The sequence below is a fragment of the Anarhichas minor genome, unplaced genomic scaffold (assembly GCF_050575085.1).
Source record: "Anarhichas minor isolate MPS153535 unplaced genomic scaffold, ASM5057508v1 ptg000062l, whole genome shotgun sequence".
Lineage (NCBI taxonomy): Eukaryota > Metazoa > Chordata > Actinopteri > Perciformes > Anarhichadidae > Anarhichas > Anarhichas minor.
Window position 1 is genome coordinate 1,647,336 of NW_027466508.1, and position 20,688 is coordinate 1,668,023.

General features: G+C 43.3%; 1 protein-coding gene across 1 annotated transcript in view; it reads right to left on the reverse strand.

Moving 5' to 3' along the window:
- Positions 1-1,126: 1,126 nt before the first annotated feature.
- tox3 (TOX high mobility group box family member 3) overlaps positions 1,127-20,688 on the reverse strand; it is a 37,751-nt gene continuing 18,189 nt past the window's right edge. The window contains exons 2-9 of the mRNA XM_076077960.1: positions 17,416-17,487; positions 16,195-16,197; positions 9,495-9,746; positions 2,928-3,191; positions 2,577-2,807; positions 2,322-2,402; positions 1,502-2,062; positions 1,127-1,339 (exon numbers count right to left, since the gene is read on the reverse strand). Of these exons, the coding sequence (XP_075934075.1) occupies positions 1,127-1,339; positions 1,502-2,062; positions 2,322-2,402; positions 2,577-2,807; positions 2,928-3,191; positions 9,495-9,746; positions 16,195-16,197; positions 17,416-17,487 (1,677 nt within the window). The remainder of the gene's footprint in view (positions 1,340-1,501; positions 2,063-2,321; positions 2,403-2,576; positions 2,808-2,927; positions 3,192-9,494; positions 9,747-16,194; positions 16,198-17,415; positions 17,488-20,688) is intronic.

A 20,688-nucleotide genomic window follows, 5' to 3' on the forward strand; every position in this document is an offset into this window, starting at 1 on the left:
CTGGCAAAAATACCTCCGATGCCTTTTTCAGTTGGCTTTGGCAGTGCAAGAAACTGGCTCTGCTAGTTTTCTTTTTTCCTTTTTTAAAACAATGATGTATCAAGGAGCAGAGTAAAAATACATCAATCCCCCAAACCATCTGCCTCGACATTTGCATTTACCATAAAATATCCCCTTTGTTACACAAAATAAAAACATAATTTAATTGTTAAACATCTGAAGTAAAAACAAATAGAATAAAGAAGATCATTTTGGGGGGGGGGGGGGGTTGCTAGTTACACGCTTTTGGGCAAAGATTATTTGATACGCGAGGTCTCGCCTCTCCTCACTCTACAAAACATGTACAGCAGATTACAGCTACAGTTTGATGATGTGATGACATAAATGATTTATGGCAGTTTCTGTCTCAGTCTGTTCAGTCATTCATTCAGAGATCGGTGTCCCTAGACTTTGTATTTTCTGTTCCGCTTATTCTTCAAGACATTTTCTGCATTGGTGACATGATTTAAATGTGTTCAAATATCACTGGGCCTCCGACGTGTGATGATCTGATCAACCGTTTCCTCCAAGCCATTGTTAAACAGTTACATCTGCGACGGGTGAGAGATAAAGGTTTGAGTAAAGAATGTCTCGGTAATTACTGGCCAGTGTGGGAACAGAGAGTGACGTGTGGGTTACTGGTTTCCAGCAAAGATCCTCTGAGTCACTCAGTCCAGGTAAGAGCTGATAGAAATCCTTTTGTTGAAAGGCATTCAAACTGACAACTCTGGCCTCATAAATAAAGCTTTATTGTTAAATAAAACAGTGAAAGACACACATCTTCCAACATATTGTGTGCCCAGTCAGTTTAAATTGACAACTGAAAGACCGCACAAACAAACAAATAAACAAACACTGGGAGCTCGCCTTAACAGGCTTCTGTCATAGCTCAGCCTATTTTATAGACAAAAACCCAGTTAACATGTTTACCCCCTGTACACGCGTGTGCATATCCGTCTATAACAATGGACAAGTTCTTTGTATAACATTCGAAATCTTTCACACTTTTTAAGTGCAACTTAGCAAAGCAACGGGGAGTGATGCTTTTATTCTATTCCTGTTCTGTGAGATAGGATTTCCATTTGGCTCAGTAAATGCTGACTTGGGACAGGACCTGGGCGTGGGCCTGGATTTGGGAGGGGTGTGGTTGCTGCTGTGTGGCCGGCTGGGGGCTGCCGAGCGATGCAGAGCCTCCCACTGAATGGGGTGTACCAGGAGAGTGCTGGGGTGGGGAACACTGGGACTGGTGCTGCTGCTGCTGCTGTTGTTGTTGCTGCTGGAGATGTTGAATCTGCTGCTGGTGCAGCTGATGCTGCATCTGCATGTGCTGCATCTGCATCTGCTGCTGCTGCTGTTGTTGCTGCTGCTGCGGTTGTTGTTGGTGCTGCTGTTGGTGCTGCTGCTGCTGCGGTTGTTGTTGGTGCTGCTGTTGTTGTTGGTGCTGCTGTTGTTGTTGGTGCTGCTGTTGTTGTTGGTGCTGCTGCTGTTGTTGGTGCTGCTGCTGTTGCTGCATGTGGTGCTGCTGCAGCTGTTGCTGGAGGTGGTGTTGGAAATGCTGATGCTGCATCTGCTGCTGGATCTGCTGGTGATGCATCTGCTGCTGCTGCATCTGATGGTGCTGGAGATGCTGCTGCATCTGCTGCTGCTGCTGGATTTGCTGCATCGCATGCTGCTGCACCGGTTGCATCGGTGGGCTCATCTGAGACATCGCTGTGGACTGGGCACCCGCCACCATGCCCCCTCCGGCACCCATCTGGCCGAGCAGCTGCGGTGGCATCCCGGAGGACATGTTCGGGTGGGAGACGGTAACCGAGGTCACGATCTGATTGCCCCCTAGTCTCATCTGTAGAGGTTTTGGGGCAATGGCCCGTGGTAGGCCCTGTTGGAGAGCCAGGGCAGCTGCAGACATGGAGGGGTGCTGGTTGAGGGGTGAAGGCATCACCAGGCCTGGGGACAGGCTGGTGGAGGCCAGGGTCTGCTGCACCGAGCGGATAGTCTGTGCCTCAGCTGATTCTGCTGCAGCCTGGATGGGGCAAAAAAAAAATATCCAAACTTATCTACAAAGCCACAGTTTCCCCCTCTGAAGAATACCATTTCCTCCATCTACAGGTCTACTGTAAAGTTTCTGGACATCAAATTGCTTGTTGTTTTTCTCATTACAAAAAAAGTTTTCTACAACATCACAGTGCACAATGTAATACAAAGAATTCTGACAAAATTGAATAAACCTTTTCTGTCAAATTCACACTTTTTTGATGTGACAGGAAGGAACAGTTTCTCACCTTGGAAACCAGGCTGGCGCGGTATGCGGCAAGGGCTTTTAAATATTCTTTCTTGGCAGCTTCTGTTTTGCTTTTGTAAACCTGTAATGACACAAAGGTGCGTGTGAATGGACACATAAGGCTTCTTATCAATTAGAGATCATTCCTTTTAAAATATAGAGTACAATACACAGATCACATACTGTACATACATTTGCTTCTGATGATGTAACCTTTTGTAACTAGAGTAGTCTGAATAATCAAACTTTGTAGTACCTGCTTCTGCTCCTCTCCCAGACCGTCCCACATGGAGGCCACGATCTTGGACACCTCTCCAAAGGTGGCGTTGGGATTCTGACCCTTGATAGCGGCCTGGGTGTCTCTGAAGAACAGGGCATAAGCCGAGACCGGCTTCGAAGGCTCATTGGGATCCTTCTTCTTCTTCTTCTTAGGGGTCTTGGGCTTCTTTACGGGATCTATAGGAGCTGGTCGCTTCTCTCCAATGACCTGCAATGATTGAGATAACGAAATTTACAAAACAATTGTAACAGTCCATTATATCAGCAGGTTAATTCCCTACAAATACGACTTAATACGGTAACATGACTGGATTCCAACTTCGCTCACCCTGTTGCCTTCGTCCTGGTCGTCTTCGTTGATGGAGCTGGAGGGAGACGGTGTGGCGGACTTGCTGGCAGGCGGTGATGGGGAAGTATGGGTGATGTGGGGTCCTGCCATGTTTAGGCTCAGCTGCGCATTGAGTTGGGATTGGTTGATGGTGGTCAGCTGATTCCGTGATAACATCCCATTGGGGCTGTTCATGCTGATGATGGACTTCATCACCATGGCTGGGTTGGGTGGGTACTGGCGAAGATGGCCTGGTCCAACATTCTGTAAAGGAATTGATACAAAAGCAAGAGACATTTGTTAAGAAAATAATAATCAAACAATGTTTTATTGATCCCTTTTTGCTTTCATACTGCTCTCAAGGTTTGGCTGCATAGACTCCCACCTCCTCTCTCCAGCGCAGAGATATCTCTGTACTCACTGTGACACCCCACTGGCCCGTGCACAGAGCTCATGAAGCTGTATCTCCCTACTAGAGGGGAAATCGGGTCATTGGATTCTGCGGATTGTCATGTGGCAGATCACATCGTCACTACGTCCCGGGTCTTAAATGTCTCTATTACAGGCCATGATAAATTATCTCGACACCCGAGGAGCCAACTTCATAAGCCAGTAATAGATGGCTACACAGCTCGGTTGATTCATTTCAAAACTCTATTGTATGGAAATCTGTGACACAGCTTTTGACTGCCCGGTCCCTGGAGGGGAACAGTGGACTCAGTTCCCCGGCGCTGTGGTACATAACTACAAATGCCACAATAAAAGGACTGTTGGAGTCGCAGTTACAATGCATGCACCTAAATGTCAGTTAAGATTGAGGCGGCCACAAGCCTATATGCTTTAGTGTAGCGTTAATTTTTAGGTTATAACTCTTAGATCATGTTTGACGGCCAGAGTGGTATAAAAAAATACTGCTGTATAATCAACTCCATAAATTAACTGGCTGAAGGTTTGAAGCTTAAGGGCTTTGGACAGCTCCCCTCACTTCTACCAGACAGTATACAATGTAATAACATCTTCAAAATCTCTTTTCCGTTTATTTCCTGGGAAAACGTTTGGTTCTTGAAAAAGAGGCTCAGTGAAGGTGCATGCAACATGTTTGCATTGATTGTGGTGAGGATGAAATTACAAGGACTGCCAGCTCCCCAGAGGGAAGACTGATCAGAGAGCAAGCAGAGCTGACATGGAACAGGGGAACACAACAGAAAAGGTGATTTGTTCTCCCTGGGTACATCCATCTGGTATTCAGCAGCACAAACTCAATCTCTCCCAACATCAACACATCATAAACCCACACACCTGGCTTTATTGAAAGAACCTTATGAATGTGCGCCTTCAAAAACAATATTGTAACACCATTTCTGACAAAAACATATTGGATCTGCAGTCCATTTCTTTCTCATATGCCATGTCTACTGCTTATCATAAATACAATCTATGAAGTGAGAGCGGATTTGTAGTTACACGTGCGAGGAGGATTCGGCAAAAGGTGAGCCGAAGGTGGGGGAGAAATTGAAGACATATTGTCGCGACGCTTCAAATATGGAAGCTCTCAGTTTTCTCGCAAATAAAAAGCTGCAATAAACAAGCCTGTGACCAAATGACTGTGATTTACATATCTGCAACACGGCATGTTCCAAGTGCTATTGTCATCTTCATTACCGAGAACACGATGGCTCGCAGTTTGCTCTCTGCTCGCTGCGAACATCAAAGACGCACACACTGAGCTCATTAGTCGTGGCCATCTGTATAATAACACTTTTGCCGAATCCCAATGATGCAGTTTTGACTTAGAGCAATGGCCCATTCTGCCATTTGTTTGGAATATGGTGATTTCTTCTGAATGGCCTTTGGATGTTTGTGCGTTTTAAAAAAGAAATATGCACTGATGACCACGGTTAAACACTTAAACGTATCACATCCAACAGTCTGCTAAATGTCTTATTTTATCACATATTATAGCAATAGCTGGAGTAGTAGCAATTTCCACCCTGTGTAACAGAACAACGATGACAGTTACGTCGGAGAAATGCCAGCATCAGCACGTCTGATTCGAGTGAAAAGATAATAACGCAGCTAATAACACAGCGGAAGAAATCATCTTAGGTAACGTTTGCCTTGATTGTGAATATGAATCTGGTCCGAGGATGTTTATGTATGTTCTTCTACTTCCTCATTTGCATTTTGATTGCAGTATTGTCAGCAGTCACAGCAGACATCTAACTAGATATTTTGATAGTCATCGTAAATCTGCAAATAAGTCCTTATCTCGAGTACACAGTGACCAGATGTGCCCTGTGTGTGTGTGTGTGTGTGTGTGTGTGTGTGTGTGTGTGTGTAGGTGTGCTGTCTGCCTGTGTGTTTGTACGGTCAAACACTAACAAGCGGAAATCTACTCTCAAATCAATAAAGGTCGTTTATTTTTAAATGCAAATTCATTTTGTAATATTCCCCATTGTGTTGCGTTTAATGTGGGATCTGAAAAAGCTGGCAACAACACAATGCTTTTAACAATGTGCTGCAAAAAAGAAGAAAAATAGTTTGTTTTGTACATTATTGTTGGCCTCATCCACACTCCACACAGAGCCGCATAAAGCGTTCGGAAAAAATAAAACAACAAAACAAAAACGCTATTGACAACATGTGAAACCTTTTCCACAGTAAATGCAGGCCAATAAACAGCAGCTGGACCAAAGAAAATGAAACATTATGCATTCACCAAGTGATAAAAATCTCAACACTGATGTCAATGAAAACAGGCTACAGTCTGTTCTTTAAGATATTGGAAATCAGAATTGAAGGAGACTTTATGAACAGTGGCACCATGTACTGAGCTGTAACAGGCTGAAAAGAATGTTAACAAGTTCAATTTCCATTCAATCAATGCCAGAGCTCTTGGAAATGTTCCATGGCAGGAGAGGGGTAAAATCATCTATATGGTAATTATAAGGATGAATCCCCCAGTAACTTTCGCCAGCATGAAAGGTCAGTCCTATTAAAGATAGTTTATCAGTGCTCTGCACATATTCCTTTACTCGCCATCTAAATGGGTACACCATTTTATTTTTTTTCCTCCTCCATTTTCAGCAACCTGCTGAAGTCTGTGCTTAAGCCAAATGAGAAAAATGGAATTTTGAATGCCGGTAAAGGCTATAATAGCATGAAGATAAATTGTTTTTCTTTCCCCTGCCCCGTCTCAGTCAAACACACTTCTCTCTCTTTCTCTCTCTCTGTGGTGCTCAAACTCAGTCCATCTATCTTCCCAACCTCTAACCCCCACTTAAAAACAGATCTCTCTTCTTCTTCCCTGTTCTCTCCCCTCCCCCCCCTCCTCCATCAGACTCTGAGGCCAGCAGGTTCCCTCCCCTTGGTCCGGTACAGCCACTGACCCATACCCCCTTTCCACCCTTTCTCCCGATGCATTATGGGTATTTAAAACTTGTCCAACATGACATCATTTCATTTTGAGAGCTGCCTGAGAAAAGTAAATTACAGAATCAATCATGCAGAAGGTCAAGCTGAGACTTCATTACAAGTATTGCATGCCTGCATGAATATCTTTCATTTCTGACTGACCCAATATGTCACAATAGCCGTCTGTCGAGGGAGAAACGAAAAAAAGAAACAGAGCGAGAGAAGGAAAAAAAAATAAAAAATCCACTCTCTTAAATTGATGTACAACTCATGTCAGTGCTTCTTGGCTTGGAAGGGAGATAAGAGGGAAGTGTAGAAAAACATGCTTTCTGCAACAGTGCTCACATGTTCCATTTGATTCAAGATAGTGTTTTTGACCAGTCAAAGCCCAGGGTATTATACTCTGGCAATCTACACAATATCAAGGCATATCAAATCATGTGAACAACAAACTGAAAATCTCTTTCTCAGCCTAGCTTTCATCTAGCATGACGCATGTGCTCCAAACGGACTATACGTTTGCTGCTGTAGAGCTAATGACATGCGAAACAGCTAGTTGTTAATGAAACATATATAATGCATCGCCACATAGTGGCAAATGGAATGAGACAGCAGGGCTCATTTCTCCTAAATATTGAAATTAACAATTTATACAACTAGTTACTGTAGGGTTTGGAATCCAAGCGTGGAGGATATTTCAGTGCATGCCAACATGTGTCAAGGAAAGCCTAAAGTGTGGTGAAGGCACCAGGTGTTGTTTGAAATAGAACCCAGAGACCCTCGCTGTGCAGCAGGGAGAAAATCGAGAAGAAATTGTGAATAAAGCAATACTGGCAGCCCCAACTCCACTACTATTTGGCACTATTGAGATTCAATCACAAATCAGGAGGACACATGCTGGGAGACAAAAATGAGAGTCAGAAAGCTTGTTAGGAGAGCAGATTAAATAAATAATGACTTCAGATTCATGGCTTGCCAGGCACATTGCAGCTGAGAAAATGTATTTCTCTTTGTAGAAGACCGGCATCTGTGGCCAATTTGCAAGACATACGCTGAACATTACGGGGAGAGGAATTAGCGGAACACTTGGCAATGCAATGACATGGAGGAAGCTTTTGAAAATAGCCCAGGTAATATTCACTGCTTGGGTTTCCTCATTAAGTTGTGATAAGAAGACAGGCTTCCACACACACTCAATATTCCCCACCAGTAAGCGTGTTGAAAGAAAGAAAACCCAAGACAAGTGTTTGGGAAATATGAGCACGGCAGCTTGATGAAAAATGTAATTGCAATAGTGCACGGTTTATTTGTTTGCCCCTGCAGCCATAACAAATACCACAGAATGTAATCATGTATATAAGGTTGTCATTCCTTTATCAGTGTGCTGACAAAATGACAAAACACCCCTCTTAGGGCCTTCGTAAATCATTGTCTCTGTATATAGAATGCACTGCAAACAGCGCTGTTACTTATCTCATTTAAAAGTTGCGTTCCCTTTTTAAGGCAAAGATAAAACCATAGATGAATAAAATTTCTAAAAAGGCATTGTCACGAGACTTTTAGGGATCAATCCCATTTACAGGAAAAATGAAAGGCCACCACCAGCTACAATGTGCGATGACTGATAACAAGTTAGTAGTGTGCCGACGACAAAAGCCACGAGGCAAGGAGCAGAAAACCCCACATGCTCCCCTCGGTTTTTAATAGAGTCTCCGCACAATCAGAGACATGAGCCATGCAAATGGTGTTAAAGAGGAATAATGTTTGAGAATCAAATCTAATCCTCCAGCAAGTCGTGAGAACAGTCAGGAATGTAATTGTGTCAAGGTTCCGTTTCTTCCAGATGTAGAAAGCTTAACTGACCATGAAATGAAAATTCTTTAGGCAAAAGCCTTCCGGGGCTCACTTACTGTATGCGGCGAAAGATATTTTAAAAGCAGCAATTATTTCACATGCCAGAAGCATGGAAGCAGGGAAAAGAGCTGTAAAATTTGACAGCCCCCTTCCCGTATGGAATGTAAATAAATATCTCTAATATCAATGCGATTTAACAAATGTGTTGGGGGGGGGGGGGGGGGGGTAAAGGGGATGCAGGTGGTCTAAACTACATTTAATTTACTCACACAGTTACAATTATCATAGCACCTCTTCTCAATACAATGCGTTTTGTGGTTCACAAAGCCAATTCAGCATCAACATCATCATCTCTCCGCTCATGCCTTTGTCCTTTCATTTCTCCTAAATGAATCTTCCATTCTTATAATAGGTCTGTAAGACAACTACTCAGCCGGTGACATTTCCATTTTTCCTCCTCAATGCTTCTATGATTGTGGCATTTGAAAATGCCTTTCCACCCCAATACAACAATCTCACAATCTATAGCACCAGGCAACATAAAGAGAGTGATTATGTCATCTACAGTTCCATGTTTGATCATCCATAACAGAGGAAAGGAGGATCAAGCTAAAAGTAGAAGGTTTTTCTATACAACACAAAGACAAAGCTGATCCTAAACTCCAAACAGAAACGTGTGTCTTTTTCTGAAGACCTTGTGTGACATTGGACAGGAGCATGCATCAGCATTTACAACAGAAAAAAGGGGGCTTCTGGAGGCAACATGAATTAAATATGAGCATGTGAAACGGTGGCACTTTTGGGTCCTATTTTCTCTGTCCTTCTGGGACTGGATGTGCTTTGTACGTTAACACCTGTGATCTATTCACATCTGCTCACCTTACAGAGGGAGATCATCCACACTCCAAAAAAAAATTCCTCACAGTAAGTAACATAATATCATGACATTTACTTAATGTGATCATATACCTCCTGTGTTGTAAACAAGGCCAGATGCTGTGCCAGATGCAGGGACAACAGGAGGCATACAAAAACTGTGAAGGTGACATTTTGGTTCAGTAAAAGGGATCATTTAAGGACTGTATGCTTCTGATATCAGGGGTGTCCAGGGGTGGATACTTATAAGTCCTATCTGTTAGTTTGGATACATCATCAAAAACCACATCTGGAGCTGCAGCTACTAGAAGGACACATACTGGAGCAGCACTAGTGCAGGCTTTCTGTGTGGTTTTTCTCTAATCACAGAAAATAAACAGACGTCTTGATTTGCTAGTGCTGTATGTGCAATGCAGTGCTCACCACAGGTTGGCCGTTGTTGACAGACACCCCTTCCTGGTCCATCATGTTGCGTGAGATGGTAATAGAGGGCAGATCCAGGCTCTGAGGGGGGAACTGGGGAATTAAGAGACCCCTGTGAGTAACTGGGGGCTCTGGCATTCCTGGGAAAGGCGAGTCCACTTCCGATAGACCCAGACCAGACTCCGTCTCAGGTGGAGGTGTGATGGGAGGAATCTCAAACTCCTCGTCTCCCAAGCTGGGCGTGTGAAAAGTCTGCAAGGAAGAGGGAAATCATGAAATCCAGCAGCAGAAAACAGGAAGGAAACATTCTCTGAGGTGGGCCTTCTCCAACATGCCGGAAGGAAACCTTCAGGGATTAAATCAGACAACTTTGTTTAAGACAGGGAGTGTTTTGGTAGAGTGGTAATACACGTGTCTGTAAGTGCACGAAGATGTAACATGTAACATGTACATGATGTGCACAACATGTAACAAACCTATTAAAGTCCACTTTGAGGAAAAAGAAGGAAAAAAAGGGCGAATGCAGAGGAAGACGTCAAAAGCAAAAATATCAAGCAGCAATCACGGGAGAGAGAGGATACATGACAAAAGCCCTTAATCTTAGGGATGGAAGATGTTGGGTTGAAGTGCAGTGAAAATACACGTCACAGGGAGATGGGTTTAAAGAACATTTTCAAAGATTATTACGCTTGGCCAGAAGTGTTCCTTTATGTTCCCCCTTGCCTGCACCCTTAAATCTGCTCATCAAACAGCCTAATCCTTCTGCCTTTCGAATTAAAGCTTTTGGTCACACTTAATTTGCTTATGTGCCTTCTTGGAGATGGGACTGTTCACCTACTTGGGTCTTGTTTTCATCCGCACATTGCATTAAGCTACTCTGTGGAAAGCCAATATATTCATATCATCACAATGACCACACTGCAAGTCTACACGCATGTGTGCAGACATGATTTCAACCGCTAGCACTTTGCACACTGCTTGCATCAAGAAGCTGCTGTGAAAAACAAACACTATGTGGTTCAGGTTGATCCCAAACGCTACTTTCTTAGCCTCTGTTCACTTCTACGGTACTGTTTAAGACCTGCCTCTAGCGACCGCATCAACATTTTGAAATGTCTCGCACAATCCTGGCATGAAAATAATTGGCTTATAGGCCAAAAGAACAGGAGTAAACAGGCGTTCATACCAATTCAAACGGGCACCGATGAGTCTCCCGCAAGGCGTGTGTGTGTGTGTGAAAAGTGTGTGTGTGTGAAAAGGTTTCACCTTTTCACACACACCTGCTTTTCATTTTCAACGGGATTGGGAGTCCCGGAGATGAGCGTGCCTCACTTTCGGAGATAAACCCTGCTTCTTTGAAAGGGCAGCTGGTTTGTCTCACTCTTGGTTGGCTCACTTTTAACAAAATGTGACAACATTACATCGCTTAGGCACATGTTAAGCATCATCGCTTAGGCTTATCCCATGGGAATCAACCTCCCACCCTAACCTGAAACCTATAAACCGGATATTGAGAGTTGCACGATGTGCAAGCAGAGCACACCATGTTCAACAATGAAGCTAACCGGGCATGTCCTCCGCGTCTTCCTCGGCTCTGTCTGTCTGTCTCCGGTAGGGGATAGAATAACAGAAGGGAGACAACGGAGGGAATATGCCAACAAAGCCCTTGATTAGGGAGTATTAATGTTCCCCCTGTTTGCTTTAGCACACAGACACTTGAAACTAATTCATTGCCTACTCAGGGCAGCTGTCTTGACAAGCACTGATGAATTCCAGTGGCAAAGGCAGCAAATAGAGTTCCTTCCCTTTCTCTCTCTCTCTCTCTCTCTCTCCCTTCCTGCTTCCCATACCACTGTTTCACTTTTCAGTGCTAGAGAATCAGTTCTCCTTTCAAAAGGAGCTAAGGTCATATTCATCACAGCCCTGGCCTCTGGCTCGCAGAGTGCAGAATAAATCACGAGCACCTTCAGTAGGAGCCATTTACTATGAGTCCTCTGCTGTCATATTATGCTTCAGTCCGCTCAAAAGCCTCCAGAACTTAGTCCACAATAATGCCTGTTCAGCAGCATGTGAATCAAAACGCAGTGTTTATAAAAAAATAAAAATATATATATATATAAAACAAAATTGTCATGAGTCATGGACAACAGGTTCCAGTAGCACATTGGAAGGATCAGAGATCGTTTATCATCGCAGTCTTCATTCATCTTTCTCAACATCCCCTGCAGAGTCGGGTCAACCTCCACACCAGCTTTGAGATTGATGGTCTCATCTGTATCCTATCATGTAGCGATGTGAAAACACCGGCACACGCTCACAATACCTCTGACAGAAAAGTATCAGCCTGGTCTTGATCCTGCCTTGTCCAGTACAGATACGCTGCACCGGCTGTGATACTTTGACCACATTTATCCACATAAGCCCTTGCAGGAATGCTTTCGAGGAAGGAAACGTATCAATTACATGATTTTGCTCTTGTGCTTCTATGGAAACCTTTTGCTGATGTGAGTAGGTTTCCAGTGGTGTTACACCGTGTAAGGTAAATCAGGGCAGGACTATATTAGGCCACTGGATCCTATAGGCTGGGTGCATTGTGGCCTGAATCACAGAGCCAACCTGGAGATTTGAGGTGTCAAAGAAGAAGGTTGGCTGAGGTGAGCTCCACTTTTGTAGGACAGCAGCACAAGCATGACTGTGACCTTTAAGCAAAACGCAGACATGTACTTGGAGGAGAGGAATGCTGGTGTTTAGTGTCTGCTAAAGAAGTAGAAGATCGAAACAGAAAAAAAAAAAAACTGTGGGGGAGGGAAGATAGAGCAAGATCAGTATCAAGAGACCTAGCTTGTGTGCATTGCATCTCTTTGTTAATGATGATACAAATTAACATCTGCACCAGAGGCACTGATAATGGAGACATGGCGTTTGCGTCTCTTAGGGGGTGGGGGGTATGGAAGATGTCAACTGTCTGCGAAGAAAGACCCTCTCCCCATAGAGGAGCCAGATTTTACTGGAACCCACAGAGTGTTACAGTGTTGCACACTGTCTAGTGTCATTTCACATAAAGCCAGTCTAATTCTGCACCAGGAGCAGCTTAGGGGGCTCTGATCAGAGATTAAGAGATGCACAATCCACTTTCTTCGCATCACCAGCCTGATTATCCATTTAAATTGTTCTGAAAGGATCAACGGAGCCAAGTGCCAAGCCAGATGCTGGCTTGGGATGTGCAGGCATGTACATGTTAAAGGGTGGGCAAGGGACAGCACAACAGAGAGAGAGAGAGAGAGAGAGAGAGAGAGAGAGAGAGAGAGAGAGAGAGTAGTGTGTGTGTGTGTGTGTGTGTGTGTGTGTGTGTGTGTGTGTGTGTGTGTGTGTGTGTGTGTGTGTGTGTCTTTCCATTGGCAGCCACCGGGGCCAGTGGCATGAGGGCAGAGCAGGGCTTGTAACAGAGAGGCCTGATGTAGCCAGCATGAGGATCCTCAGCAGGTGTGTGGGAAATCTCCAGTCCTCAGTGGTAAACCTGAACTGAACTAAACTGTACTGCATTCTAATAGTCGTTATATTCTGCCTGACAAACTAAACATCTAATAGTGGGGTTTATCTAGTATGTGGTGACAAACAAACCTCCCCTAATAATTAATAATAATCTGAATTACATGATGATGCCCAGCAGTAAATACCAAATAGTGAGATAAAACTAGACAAAAATCCAAAACGAAGAGTCTTCAGCCAGAGCAGCGCTTTGAGCTAAATGCTAACGTCAGCCTGCTAACCTGCTGATGTTTAGCAGGTATATGCATGTTCACCATCTTAGCATGCTAACATGCTAACATTTGATACTCTGACATGTAAACACAAAGTACAGCTGTGGCTGATAGGAATGTTATTAGTTCTGGAAGTATTTAGTCATAAACCAAAGTATCGGACAAATTAAAATGTTGACTTGATGGTGGTGCTAGATGAAAAGTCAGGGAATCATCAGAATAAAAATAAATTAGTCGCGGGATCATTAAAGTCATGTACATCGTCTGAGAAACACAAAACATCTTCTGCCATCCATCTGTCAGATGTTGATATATTTCAAGAGATGAGTAAAAACATGTGTGTAATATCGCCTGTGAAATATCCTTCTGAGGCTTCGTCCTCTGGGGAACATGAACGTCTATGCAAAATCAATTTCCATTCCAATAGTGGGGCTATTTCAGTCTTAGCATGGCTAAAAGTGACTTTAATGCAAAGGGTCAACAAACCTTGTTTTTACCATGCATTATATGCTGCTTTATATTGTGATACTGTAGCTCTATTGAACAAAATTACAATGTTTACAACAAAAGAAACAGGCATTGAGTTGACTAGGAGACGTGTATCAGTGAGTTCTCCCTTCCGATATTTTATCCTCGTGCTGCCTTGGTGCTCTTTCAATATCAGCACAAAGAGCAAGAGAAAGCTTTTCAGGCAATATTCCCAGCCCTTCAATAAACGTAGTAATGCAATTCACAGATGCAATAACCAAGACTTGTTAAAGGCAGCAGCATGCAATTACTGCATATAATAGGCCTCAGAATCAATAGAGGCAGGATTGAGGATCCAGTTTCAAATATCTAGACGGGCAGAGTGCAGCTACTCAAATGACAACATCAACCATGGCACCCCTAATCAACATTATTTCAAATTTGGATCATTTGTAGTCCATTTCTACATATTTATAGTTCATTACACATCTCTAATTTGATTAGGAAAGTAAAGTGATACATCTGAGTGGAACACAAACTCGGTGTACAGTATCCTTTTCCCTCGAGAGAAGCAGTCAAGCTTTCCCTGCTTGTATGCTTTACCAGGCACACCAAGGTCATCTTATCTCATCCTCTAAGTGCATACGGTAAATGATACACCAGCCATCTAAACGGCAAATACAGGTCTGCTGTTCTGATGTAGAAGCATTCTGCCTCGAGCACAATCCATACTGTTATTGTAGATGTATAGTATGTTTTGCTCAGACAAACAGTAACTGGATGTAGGCTGGTTAGAAATTAAATTCAGAAATTCAGCTTCAAAGGATTTGGGGTAATGCTTAATTTATTAACTATTTTCTTTGAACCAACAGTCAAATCCAGGACAGCAATATATGTATATATATATATATATATATATATAAATGAAAATGTATTTTTCAAGAAAGAAATATTACATTATTCCTCTTTTAAATGAGAAGCTTGATTCATTAGCAATAAAACCCTTTGCCGCTACAGTCTCACTTGACGCACAATTAATCAAATATTAATCGCAATCACGATTTTCGCTTCCCACAATGAAATAAATATGAGCGACTGCTTATTGACATTCAAAATGCGTGCTCCGCTTATAGAAAACTCTGCTGCGTATCAAATCAAGCTCTTCCTAAACGGACAGCCAGCCACCAGGGGGCGATGGCCAACTTTTGGCTTCACTTTTGGGGGAGCCGTCGTGCTGCTATGCCGCAGACGTGCGGCCTGTTAAAAACGTTCCTGAATGTTGCGGCTGCAGTCCAGAGTAGAACAGTAATGTAGTGTATTTCATGGGCCAAACAACAATGCACTGAATTCAAGTGAAGAAGAACTTTATTTTAAGTCTCATTTTGGTGCAGAGATTTGTTAATTAGCGCTGACGTAGCACTGTCCCTAAATACAATGAACAATCCACATAAATAACCGGGATCTCAATATTGATCAAAATAATTGTGGTTATCATTTTGGCTATAATCGTGTATCCCTAGTTATGGTTTGCTAATCTTAGCCAACTTTAGATAGGTATGGCTTAAGTTTTGCTGTTTCACGAACATCAGTGAGTCAGTTCACTGACTTTATGACCCTACTTGTGTTACCGTTACACTACGTTTTAACATTTTCCCGCACATTGAAATGTGTGGCCACAGTGGCAGCTGTTAGCAAAACTTATATAGTCTCGCTAAATTGTTAGGTGAAACAACTAAACACTCGCATTGCAATTTCTTTATGTAAAACAACAGGTGGTTGGAAAACAAAAGGGCTGCAAAGTTGCTGACCGTTGTCATTGTTCAAGCAGTTAACTTTCCCCAGACTGAAGCCAAGCACTGGTGCTAACTGATGCAAGGTACAATACTAGTACGGGAAAAGAAGAAAACATGTTGCAACAAGTGCTGATGTGTTTCTAAGAGCGATCAATGTTAAAGTTTAAATTAGAAAAAAACATTTAGAGAATATATGTGCGACTATGCAAATGCTTGTTAGTGCTACGGCCTTGCTAACAACTGAACCTACAGGCCAAATATGTTTGCATATGTCCAATTTATAACTCAAAGCTAATGCTCATTTAATCAGACCTCTTTGGAGAAAGAGGTGAAGCTACCCACAAAAGTAGCAGTTAATCTTCATAAAATACATAGAGGGTGCATCTTTGTATGCGGTACACCACTGGTTTTGATTAGAGAACAATAGCTAAACAAATGTGGTTGCATAAACTTAGCATGCTGTCAAAGTTGGCTGTTCATCATGGAGCCCTCATAAAGGACACTTCCTTTCCCACTGAAACCTGAGCCCAGGGCAGGCACATCAAGTAGATTAATATAGCATTACAGTGGAGATAGAGTGAAACCTCAAAGTGGAAGTCAAATTAACCTTAATTTAGCTCTGGTTGCGACAAACAATACTGTGGGCTCTCAGGGAAAAGACAATCCTATGCTGAAGACTTGCTCTCTCGTTCTCTCCTAAGCACAATACCATCTGTGCCCCAACACTGGAAACAGTTGTTCCTTTTGATGAAATGCAAATGAGCTAGGCTGTTTTTATAAATGAAAAAAATTTAAAAGAAATAATAATAAAAACCTGCCCATCCCCCCCCCCCCCCCCCCCCTGTTCCCTGGATGCCACAGTGGGCCCTCACAGCTGGGGGTTGAATGCTCTCCAAGCAGCTTGTGTCGGCGTGGTCCCCGTTACAGTGGGCCCCAGCAGCCACTGGATACAGAGGATGCACCCACTCAGCGTAAAAGTGGGGGAAAATTAAACTTCTTCCATAACACTCTGTGGCTTTGTGAAGTGGGCCACTCAAAACACTTCTGTCTGTCTGAGCTTGAATGTCACAATTGCATCCCAACTGCCCAAGTGACGTGAATGAAAACAATCGGGTTAACGGTGATATCCATCTCTCTATTTAGGAGCGGTGTAATGATGCTTTGCTGTGCGTTTTGAAGCCAGATCAATCTCCCCTGCTACACTGGATGAGATTGGCCCGTTTGAACCACAGAGGATGATGGGTATTTTTGGTGCACTTGTCTCTAATGACAGGGCAGCGGAGTGGGTGGAGGGGGAATAGAACAAGTAAATTTAGCACACTGTTAGGACTACTATGGCTCAGAGAGGCAGTTTTATACCTCCAGAGAAACAACTGTGCCCTTCTTTCTTTCAATGCCACAGTGCAGCACACAGACCTATTCCAGCAGCTCCACACACTCAGGATTGTTGGTGACATTGCACTTTATGTAAGTGCCAGCAGAGAGAAAGTAACAGAAACGTAGCACCTCTTTCATTACGTCTTTGAAAAGATGAAGAAAACAGGCGTTTATAACCATAGCTTGATATGATATCAATTTATCTTACAGAGTGCAGTCAAGATAGTCAGATCACATCAGCATCAGCTCTCAGAAGTTACTCTGAGACAGTATAGGGTGAGTCGAGCTCATCTTTCCGTAAGCTTATTGTCTCTTTTGAGGCTCTCGGGACAGGCAGCATTTCAGGAAATAAAATAATGTTGCCTCTGATAAACATGGAGAAATTCAAATTGGAATGTATCATTATGGATGTTTCAGTGGGCTTTACAGTGTGAAATATAGGGCTCATGCTTTAGATGAGTGTATGTCTGCATCGGTTGACTTTTCCACGTTCAAAAGAGAACTCTAATAAAGTATACTTACATCACCAGCAGCGAGCAGAGCACCGTTCGCCTCCGCCATGTTCATGTAGCTGTTGTTGTTGTTGTTCTGGAACTGCAAAAAAAAAAAAAAAACACAATCAGCCTACTAGTGTCCAGATAACATCAAGTGCAACTCGAGCTCTGCCCTTTCATAATGGACACCTGTCACTCAAACAGATTGTCACACTTGGCTCTGAATGTTTACACACAGTGTTAACCCCTCTTCTCTCTGTGCATGCGCATTCTGCCACTCTGCCATTATTGAGACATGACGAGAGGCATGCGAGAGGCCCAGGCCAATTCAAACCAGGGTAATGAGAATCTGGTCTGGCTATTCAGCTCATATGGGATGGCAATTAAGGATATGTTTGCATCACAAAGCCATCAAGATGCAGTGGCAGGTTATTAACTTCAAATAAACTATGGGAGAGGAGAGACACTGAGGGGAAATAAGGAGGCGAGGAGTGTTTTTAATATGGCTCGAGTACATTTTTGGTTAATGGGGGTTTTACAATTTAATTCACCAACATGATTTGGACATGTTTCCATTCTCATGAAGAATCCGATTTCCTGTTTTAGTGCAACAAGTAAAAGTGTATTCTTCTCAAGCATTTACCTGTTAATATCAGAGCTGATATCAGAAGAATAGCACTGGTGATACAATCGTGCCACACTGTCAAGAAAACATTCAAAACAGCAAAACATCAGTGTGTAAGACAGTTGATAAGTTACTAAAAACCCTGTACTTTGGTAAGAAACTGTTTTCACAACATACCCCTCCCTCCCAACCCACACATAGCCTGCTGGCAAAATGGCAGCCACTTCCTTTCTTTGGAGACACAGCCATGCTGACAGGTAGGAACAATGGGACATAGAATGAAGAATTATGGGCTAGCAGCTGGGCCCAGGAGCACAATGCACCTCTCTGTGAGTGAGGAGTGCAAAAACCCAGCCTACACGGCACGGAGGAGAAAGAGTCACAGCGCGTTTGCGTCTTCTTGAGGTTCCACTGAGAACACAATTTCAACAAAGCTCGGCGGTAATCTCTTTTGTGTGTTTATTACAAAGTCACTCTCTTAAAACATTATGAGAGGCGAAGAACTCCAATAGACGGAGAGAAATAAATGGCTTCTTATCCCAGCAGAAGCCAAACAATAGTGGAAACAAATTAAGATCAGAGCGAACTGAGAAGTGCGTTAATATATTTTCTAGCCCTTTGTGTTTTTTTTGCCCTTCTCCTTTTCTTCCGAGTGGTTAGTATGCGAATGTAATTACCGAAAGAACTGCTGCTAATCAACTGCGAATGGTATCCATTAATTAGTCTATGCCCTGGAGAGAGAGAGTGGGGAATCAGCAGCAATGTTAACAGTGCTACGCACCGCTGAGTAGCAGAGCCACAAGCTCTGCTAGCAGTTGCTGGAGCAGGTGGTTTGTGCCGTCTAGGCCTCCGGTGCCACCTTACCTGGAGCTGCCCCACTAAACTATATCTGACTGGAGCACTGGGGGTTTGCATGTTTGCACAAATGCACACACAAATGTATAAACACACACACCTTAAGTGAGAACCATCTGTCAATACTCCTTCACTTCCCAGCTGTGTGTAACTTTGAGACATGACATGGTTGGGTTACGTCAGCCACTCGGCTGGTAATTAACCTTATGCTGGGCTTATCTTTGAAGTGTTACTCCGTCCCTCTTCTTCTTTTAGATAACAAATTGAAGTCTCGGAGATATCCTTCTCTATTCAAGCACCGGGAACATTGTTGTGATTGTGGGGGGAGATAGGGCTCCGTTTCTCCTGTCCCCGTGTCTCTCTGGATGTGAATATGACTTTTTTAGAGTGAGCAGACAACAGATCTTCTTTGGAAATAGTTCTCTGAGAATTCAGGTAAAAAAAAAAATAGAGGACTACAGACGGATCTGAAATCTTCATGCTACTTTTAATATAGATGCTTGTACACCCTCCTGCCTGAAAAAAGCTGCGAAATGTCTCTGCGAGCGGAGTAGCTTTGTCTCGGGTTCCGTGCAAACTTGTTGGTGGCACTTCTTGGTCACACATTTCAACTCCATTACTTGCCATGTTAGACTACTTCACAAGCATGTAAGTGTTTCTAAATCAGGAAGAAACACACTGTGATGTATGGCTGAGCTACATACCGCAAGCACGGACATTACGAGAATCATATTAGCTCCATTAGAGGAAACGTAATCACGTTAAATCCATGGGCTGATTAGCGGTGTGAACCTCCCTGGTCTCTGTCTCTGTGAGTCATGTTTTATTGTGTTTCCAGGGCCCTTTAAGAGCAGTTCCTTATCTCCTCTGAGAACTGTGACTAACATCCCAAGAAATGTCCCCAGCCACTGGCGGTATCAATCTTCACCATTAAAAGCTGCACCATGTCGCATCGCAGCCCGGGCCAGAGGCCCCGGCGGACAAGCAGAGCAGGGAGTGGCGATTATTATTGTTATTCCCAATTCATTTTTTTTGCGGGGGTGGGGGGGAGGCATTCGCCACTCATGTTCGCAGCAGTGACGATTGAGTCAAATGCCAGATGAAATTAAGTGTGATTGGAGGGACCAAGCAGCTAAAATGGGTCAGCGCAGACAATGAAGGCTCTGTAATTAAAATGATGTGACGAGCTAGACGAGAGCTGCCATGTGAAGGGCCAAACAACCCATGTGTGTGTGTGTGTGTGTGTGTGTGTGTGTGTGTGTGTGTGTGTGTGTGTGCACGGGAAAGTATTTTTGGAATCAAGAGGGTGCAACAAAAATGAAAAGTTGGCGAAATCTGAGGTGTGGAATTACTTGACTTTTTTTTGCTAACTAAATGCTCCTGAACACACAATAAACTTGTATATATAGTGAAAACTATAGCAACTGTTCAGCAATGTTACATGCATTCAAGAAACTAGCATCTCACCCAAAGGGAAGCCATAAAAAATCGTGCCTTAAAGTGGCTGTGAGGGCTTTTATTAACAGAGTGAATTCACGGCTAAAGGTGCTCTGTAATATGAGTCACACTAAGAGTCAGACGTGGCTACATGGCAGAGCAAACACTGGGCGCTCAGTGTTTTTATTTCTGCTTCTGCAACACCAGCACATTTCTTCAACAACTGTTTAACAGGAGAGAATTAAGAGCTTACATGGGCCCTGATCCTAACGTGAAAAGACTCCACTGTCTGCATGATCGCAGGCAGACAGAAAACCAAGCAACCTCGCAGTGAATGGGATGAATGGGAAATTCTAGGTTTTTCTTTAAACGCACATTACTGCC